The sequence below is a fragment of the Myotis lucifugus genome, unplaced genomic scaffold, assembly GCF_000147115.1.
Source record: "Myotis lucifugus unplaced genomic scaffold, Myoluc2.0 scaffold_5417, whole genome shotgun sequence".
Taxonomy (NCBI): Eukaryota; Metazoa; Chordata; class Mammalia; order Chiroptera; family Vespertilionidae; genus Myotis; species Myotis lucifugus.
Window position 1 is genome coordinate 1,499 of NW_005876465.1, and position 8,458 is coordinate 9,956.

Here is an 8,458-nt window from a genome sequence, read left to right on the forward strand (position 1 = left end):
TTCTGCTGTTTGGTCAATTTGCATATTAGGCTTTTATTATATAGGATATGCATAAAGAGAAAACAACACACTATTTTAGCTGACAAAAAGACAAGTCCATCTCTCATGGGTGGTTCAGCCACACCTGCTCAGTAGTGATGTTCCTAAATTGCCCCTCTCTGGTAAAACTGCCAGTGAGACTAGCAGGAACTTTGCACTTCTTGGCCAACAAAATATACTAGGAGGATCTAGTATTTAAATGTTGGCATTTTAGACCAGATAATTCGTTATTGTGGGGCACAGTCCTGTGCATTATGGGATATATAGCAGCATCTCCGGTCTCTATCCAGTAGATGCCAGTAGCAAACTGCCCCCCAACCTTCCCAAGCTGGGATAACCAAAAATGTTTCCAGATATAGCCAAATGTCCGCTGGGGAGCACAATCACCACCCTGAACTAGGTAACCGGTTCTAGCCTGGCTCAGACTCCCTGGAGACTTTAGGAAAGCCACTTCCCCTGGACCTGGGGTGCCCCCTGGCATAGCTATTCTCTGAAGTCTCTTCCAGCTTTGGCTTTTAAGAAGCTGATAACTGAATATGTTACTAGGAAAACAAAATGCAATTCTGCTATTTTCAGATTCTGCTAGAAGTTAAAATTCCTGTTCTCTCTGAGGTCAGCAAAGTTCGATGGATAATTCAGTGCAATCCAAATGGGATTTGCTACAGGAAATGAACTGAAATTTTATTTATGTACTTAGGTAAATAAAGTAACCTTTGGCTACTTACCAGGATTCAGAACTTGTAGGCAGTTTCGATTTCCTGACTGGTTGGCACCTCCAAACACCCAGATGCTGTGAGGTGTGCAAGAGGGAACGAAGCTGGCATGCTCATACCGGGGCAAGAGGCCCTCCGAGGTGGCTAAGTCCCACTGGTGTGTTTCTAGAAAACATTTCACCCAGTTTCTAGATTGGGGCTGCCAACTGTTTAGATTGCTTGGCAAACTTAGGGGAGGGGAGGGAAGAGAAAACAGTCAAAAGCATAAATGAACAACCATCAGATTACTTAAAGGGAATGTGGTCAAACTCCAAAGTATTCTGTATTAGACACTTCAGGGACTATCCACAAACCCTTTTCTATGGAAACTGTCCCCATTTTCCCAACCACAGGGGTTGAACCCAGAACCTGTTTGTACTACAACACCTTGACTTTCTAGCCTTAGCTGATTGGGTCAAAGGTAGCCACTTGACCCCAAATGGGCCAATCAGATACTCTCTCCCAAGAGTCCAGAATTCAAACAAATTCCTGGACTTGGGTGGCCATCTTCTACCATGTGTGGACAGGCAGAGAAAGCCAAAGTATGGAGGAGAGAAGAATGAAATATTTACATAAAGGAGATCTCCCCAAAGAGAGTGAGAAAGAAAGTAGGTGTTTTTTGTTTTGTTTTGTTTTTACAGATCTCCAATTCCTGCTTCCTCTCTCTCCTGAGATGAGGCTGCATTTCCAACCCTTGGATTCCTCTCTTTATTGGTTTAAAAGAGTTTCTGCGACTCACAACTGAATTATTTCTGGCTAAAACAAGTTCACATAATAATAATACCTAACCCATTAGTTATTTTAGCTAGTAAACCATTTACATAGGACTTTCAAAGGCCTATCTTATTGGATCATTACAACCGTAAGTGAACCATTTTACAGGATACTGAAACCCAGCTGGTTTAGACAGATTAGCCAGACAAAGTTAGTAAGAGGTGACAACAACCATGTAACTGAACTAGACAGTGAGCTTCTTGAGGGCTAGAAGAGATTTGATTTACCTTTGATTCTGGTGCAGGCTGTAGAAATTCAAATACCTACACAGGAGTGGAGGGAATGTGGCAAATTGGAGCCTGAGAGCCCCATCGATAGGTGGCAGTCAGCTCCAAATAATTGTTGCCATGTAGACACATAGGCCTACAGATGTCAGATCTTCCAAAATTATCAAAAGAAGCCAAACCATTTCAATTTTTATATGTAGACTTCTGCACATTTGGTTGGCAAACAACTCAGATTAAAACAATAACAGCAATGGTACATGCACCTAACAAAACATGTATGAGTCACCAGTTTTCTCCTGCCATTGTGTATAGTACATAGTAGTTACTATTTGTTTATCCGTCCATTCCTCCATTCAAATACTTATAAAGCACCTACTCTGTGCCAGGTGCTATTGTTAGTGGCTGGGGATACAATGATGAGCAATATAGCCATGTTTCTTGTTTCCAAGGAGCTTATACTCTTGTGGGGAAGACAGATGAGAAACAAACCCACGAGATAAGGAAGATAAGGATGGGAAAGTACAAGATACTATGAAAATATAGAGGGTGGTTGTGACATTGTGATTTATATTCAGAAATATATATATTTGACCTTCATCACTTCTAGGCACAGAGCTCCTAAAACCCTTGGAACTTCCTAAGTGGTAAGATCAGTAAAGGTGTCTTATGCAACAAGTCCCGGTCAATCACACCTGAGCTTGTTAGGGTGGTGACTTTATGAAAAGCCTCTAAGGATGAGACTGGTTGCCAAGGAAACCAACTCTATGATTAGAGGGTTGGAACTTTCAGCCCTTAACCCTGCCCCCATCTCTGGTTGTTACCTGTACTTCTGACTGACTGGTTATATTTCAAAGTTTCCCATGACCCCCTCTCCTTAGGTTTAATTAATTTGCAAGCACTGGGTCACAGAACTCAGAGAAACATGTTGCTTGATCACCAGTTTACTATAAAAGAATATTTAACTCAGGAACAGCCAGATGGAAGAGATGCATAGGGCAAGGTATACGGGAACGAAGGTGGTGCTTCCATGCCCTCTCTAGGTGCGCCACTCTCCCCACATCTCCATGTGTTCACCACCCTGGATGCTCTCTCTCTCTGAACCCTCTCCTTTTGAGGTTTTAAAAAACTTTATTACATACTCATGGCTGATTAAATCATTGGCCACCAGCAATTGATTCAACCACCAGCTCCTCTCTCCTCCCTGGAGGTGGGGAGAGTATTACTGAAAGTTCCACCCTCTAATCACCAGGTTAGGTGTCCTGGTGACCAGCCCACATCCTTAGGTACTTTCCCAAAGTCACCTCATTACTATAACAAAAGACGCCTTTATCACTCTCAATACTTCGGAAGTTCCAGGGGTTTGGGGAGCTGTGAGCCAAAACTATGGGCAAAGACTAAGTATGTATTTCTTATAAATCACAATATCAGAAATCTGAAAGATGCATAGTAGCCAGGTGATGAGAAAGGGAAGAGCCCCCCGAAGCAGAGGGAATAATAATACATGCAAAGGTTTGGAGACCAGAATTCAAGATGTGTTCAAGAATCCAAAGGACACTCAGTGTAGCAAATGGGGATTTGGGAAAGCCATGAAATAAAGTTGGGAAAGGCTTGACATGCAGTCAATTTTGTATTTTAGACAATATTCTCTGGCTAAGTAATGGAAAATGCACTGTAGATGGGGCTAAACTTGGAAGCAGGGAGACCAGAGAGGAAGCTGTGGTAATCTAGTTGAGAGATGACAATTCTTGGACTACAGTGGTAGTGGAAATGGACAGACATGGATGAAGAGAGAACTATTTAGGGCTTAGTGATTGGATATGTGGATGGAAGAGGAGGTGGAGTCATCAATGTCTCCCGGAGAAATAGTTGATAAATGAACGGCTGGATGTCCAGGGCTCCATACGGACTCTTTTTCCCAAAACATGATGTACTGGTTGGGTGCTCTGCTGAGACCTTAGGGACCTCTCAGTAATGTTCATTTTCTTAGAGGAAAACCCTGCTGTGTGTGCTGAACTGGTGTTCCTAGGAATGCTCTGGTCCTGGCCAGCACCACAGAGCCCTGCTCTCTGGCTACAGGCACATGCTCTGCCGCTGCTGGTCTTACCCAGGTCCATGGTGTGCACATCGGAGAAGCTCCTGTTTGGATCTGCTCCCCCAACAATGAAGACCTTCCCTCTCTTGGCATCACCAACGGGGGGTAAATACGAGCAGCTGTGGCCAACCCGAGCACATGGGCTGTCTCCAGCGGGGGTCAACGTGTACCTGCCAAAGGAGGGATGCATTCAGGAGGCCTGAGCAGAGAATAAGTGCAGCAGTGTGTTCCTCCTATTCCTCATGAAATATTCATAAGAATGAGGGTCTTATACAGACACAGAACACTTTAAACTGTGTCCAGCAAAGCAGCATTTCCACTTGCATATGACCTTTGACTTTCCAATTTTGTTATTACTTTCATCTCACATTAACCTAATGGTGATGCACTGGGGTAGTAACTGGCCCCATCTGGTGGATAAACTGACACCCAGAGACGTTCAGTGGTGTGTCCGAGCACAGGATGGTAGTTCTGAGCTTAGTTTGTGAATTCAGACGGACCTAGTTCAAGTCCAAGTTCAGGTGCTTTCTAGATGTGTGATCTTTTGGAAGCCACTTAACCTTTCTGAACCGAAATTTCCTTATTTGTAAAACGATAGCAATAGTTCTTACCTGTGAAGAGTAAGATGAAGTCTTGTAACAGTGCAGGGAAGGACTCGGTACATGGTGGCTAGAGCTCTATGTGCAATCACACAGGAACCTACAGCCCCAGCACTCTTGCCACTAGACAGTGCTGCTTCCTGCTCTCAAGTAATATTCACCAGAGTCTACTGATTTTCGGAGCTGATGGAAGCCAAAGCTAGGACTTTGGAAAGTCAAATACAGGATCCAGTTATTCCACTCTTTAAAGTTATTCTGAATTATGATTGAGAAATCATACTGGTTGGAAAACTTCCTGCTTGGAAAAGACAATCCTGTAGCTATTTTTGAGGCCCTGTCTTATCTGACCTCTTTGGCTCCTTCTTTCTTCTTGTACCTTCTCCTTACCTAGCTACTCCACTCTCCTCCTTTTTGGTTCTCTACCCACTTTTCCGGGGGCTCTTTCTGACTCCTTCTCTTTTTTTTTTTTTTTTCTGACTCCTTCTCTGACTCCTTTCCCACCAGCCTTTTCAGCCTATGTTTTCTTACCTGATCCATTTTACCTGTATGGACGACTTCAATTACCACCTATCTATATATTCATTGGTGATTTCCAAAATCTTTATTTCTTTCCCAGATCTCTGGTCTGATGTTCAGATTCACAGATCCCATTACACCTGAGTAATTACTAACAACGTACCCTGCATGCTGCTAACTTCATTACAACCCCAGTTGCACTTAATCTGCACAAAACCCCTTTAAGGACAGTAAGTACTGTTATCATCATCATTTGAGTTTTACAACTGAGGACCCAAGGCTTGGGTAAGGTTAAATAACTTAGCCATCCAGACACATGGTGAATAAGACAACAAAAGGTCCATGCCTTCACAGCCCTTAAAGACTAGTTGAGAAGAGAAACATTAAACAGACAAGTTCACAAATATCTGTTTCATTTCAATTGCACTATAAAGGAGTACAGGGTAGACAGTATTAGAACAGATCATAGGGGCACCTTACCCTGTAAGGAGGTAAGGGAGGTAGGTAGTCAGGGAAGGCTTCCTGAAGAAGCACCACTTGAACTGAAATCTGATGTATGGATAGAAGTTAGTTGGACAAAGAGAGAAAGATGGAGGGAAAGAGTGATCCAGGTACAGCGACCAGCACATACAGTTGCTGAGTGGGACAGGGCAAGGCATGTTAAGGAAGAGAAAAAGAACAAAGGATGAACACAGGGATTTGAGGTCAGAAAGACAGGCAGGGGCAGATCATGCAGGGCCCGGTGGGCCATTTTAAGGACTCTGGTTTTGATCCTAAGACCAATGGGGAGGCACCAAAGGGTTTTAAACTAGGGAATGCCATGGTCAGATTTATGTTGTGTAGAGGGCAAGAGTGGACACATGGAAGCCAGATTGAAGACTCCCTTGCAAGGTCCTACAGAAGCTCTGCCCCATCCATCTCTACAGCCTTTTATGGTCCCTGCTTCAGCACAGATCACATTTCATCACCATCACCTGCTTCGTCTGTTAGCCCCCACTACAGTGAGACTATTCACCTTTGTATGTCCAGCACCTACACAGCAGCTGCCCCTGTCAGGCCAGTGTCAGTTATTGAATGAAGGGTTGATTGAGCATGCAGCCAAGAAACAGGGAAGCCAGTTAAATCCAAAGCCAATTCCCTGAATATCTTAAAAACGAGTCACAGCTTGCGGGGGAAGACACAGGGTTGAAGCTGAGGATGCCAGATGGCCAGGGCCTTCCTCTTCCTGGTAAGTGGATTTTAATAAAATCAACATCTGCTCTGATAATTATTGCCCCACTACCTTTCCTCTGAAGACCTTCTCAAATGGTTTGAGGCTAATTACCAGAATCTGCCCACAGTTTTATCTCTACCCTTTTCAATAGATGTTTAAATATGTTAGTAAACCACTTATAAATGAAACAAAAACTTATGTTTTCCTCTGTCTGCATCCTTCCTTACAGACCATGTTGCTTTCCTGGGCTTGTCTCCAGGCTCCAAGACTGGCAGCTGCTTCATGGTGTTCTACATACAAGAAAGAAAGGCACTTTTTAGAAATTTATGATTATCTTCTACCTAAAACACAGAATTAGGTCGCTTCCCTCTTTAAAACCTTTCCTGTTGATGTACCAATTTCTAGGATCTGATGAATTTGAATAAGCCTCACCAACCTTTTGATGGCAAGGTATATTTGAGAGGCAACTATAAACACAACTTTCTAAACACAATGACAGGAGTGTTTTGGCTATAGTTTTCAGTGTCTGTAATTTTCATGCAGAAGAGGCATACATCAAAATAAATTTTCAGAGGTCAAGCTTATGTTTATCAAAAGATAAGGACATTTTCAAAGGCTGACAAATACTGAACTCTAGAATAAATCCTAGCCTCATCATCACATTCAAAGGTTTCTGGTATCAAACTTTTTTCCAGAAACTCACTCCAGTTTCTTGCTATATTGAGTTGTTCTTGCTATATTTGTTGTTCCTCTAACATGACAAGCCCTTTCATAACTTGCATCTCCTGCTGTTTCCCTTACCTGAAATGTTCCTTCCCCTCCTTTCAACCAGCAAACTCCTAGGTAACCTCCACAACCCGGTTGGAATGAACCCTCTTCAGTAAAATCTTCATTGATTTGCTGCTTTCCACTTACCATCCTCAAATTACTTCCTTCTCCTTCTGAAGGTATCTATTAAACCACCATATTGCAGGGATCACCGTGAATGTAATTACCTACGAAAACGTCTCTAGACTAGATTCTAGTCTAAATTCCAAGAGAGCTGGGCCTGTCGAATGCCTTCAGAAAACCTACCTACGGGTCCGGCATGGAGTAGAATTGAAGGATGAACGAATGAAGAAAGTGGATGAGATTGCTGGGAGATGAATGGATAAACCCAACCTTGGCCGTAAGCCAATGCCTGCTGTCTCCAAAGCCCAAAAGCTCAGTGGGATAAACTTCGTGTGGGCGGGGATATCTCCAGTCTGGTCCCCGCGTGGCAATGACAGGGGACAGGAGACAGGGTCGGGGGAGAACAGGCCGATCCCTTTCCATCATGTGCCCAGGCCAGACCCGGAGGAGGCCCTCCCCAACCCGGCCCGGGCCCACTTCCACGCCCCTAAAGGATGAGGCCGCCCCCGCCCCAGGATCGTCCTGTGACCCCCCAGCCCAGACCGCATTACCTGCAGCGGCTTAGGCCAGTTCCGAGCTGTGGCTCCGCCCCCAAGTGGGCGGGGTTTAAGCCGTCACTCAGTCCCAGACCCGGAAAAGCGAGGCAGCCAACTGCTCCCCCCCCCCCCCCCCCCCGCCCCAATTTTGGGGGCCCGCCCCCAGGGATCGCCCCTTAAGGGGGGGGGGCGGGGGACCTCCAGGGTGGGATGTAGGCGATACATTTCCGGGGCACCCATTAGGGCTGGTCTTGGGAACTTAAACTGCGTGCGGAGGTAGAAAAACCAGGGTGGCTTGGAAAGGACTTTACAAAAAAAATGCTGGAGGGTGGGCGGCCCACGCGGGGGACCCATTTGTGGGTATCCCAAAGGCGCCGGGGATATTTTCAGTTTCAGCGGCTGGCTGGAGATGGTTCTGGAGGGAATATGAGAAAGGAAACCCGCCCGAAGCTGCTTAAGAAGAGCGCCTGTGATTGAAGGCCACACAGGGATTAAAAGGCGCAGGAGATGAAGCGATGCTGGATCCACCCCTGCCTTGAAGCCCAAATTTACCTCTTTTGAATTTGTTTTTTATGTGAAGGCGAAAGGTTCTTTTTTTCCTAAGCGAAATTTGGCCTCTCTAATATTTAACCCCTCCTAAAAAAAAAGAAGCCCCCAAAAAATGAACCCTCGCCGGCAAGGAGAGAAAAAAAAAGGAAATTGTGGTTCTCGGAAAAGGGGAAGTTAAAGGAGTGTTCTTCTCGAGAGGAGAGAAAACCCCCCCCGTGGCGCGCGCTTTTGGGCGGTAAAACCAGAAGGTTTTTACTCCGCCCTCTTAAA

The 8,458-nt window shown here is 44.9% G+C and overlaps 1 protein-coding gene across 1 annotated transcript; it reads right to left on the reverse strand.

Annotated features, from left to right (window-relative positions):
• Positions 1-764: 764 nt before the first annotated feature.
• LOC102428896 (rab9 effector protein with kelch motifs-like) lies at positions 765-7,667 on the reverse strand (the record flags this gene model as incomplete). The annotated part of the gene is made up of 4 exons (XM_023749310.1): positions 7,655-7,667; positions 6,444-6,502; positions 3,897-4,054; positions 765-917 (listed from the first exon to the last, which is right to left on the reverse strand). Coding segments are annotated over exons 2-4 (364 nt in total), but the record flags the coding sequence as incomplete, so codon positions are not given.
• Positions 7,668-8,458: the final 791 nt, after the last annotated feature.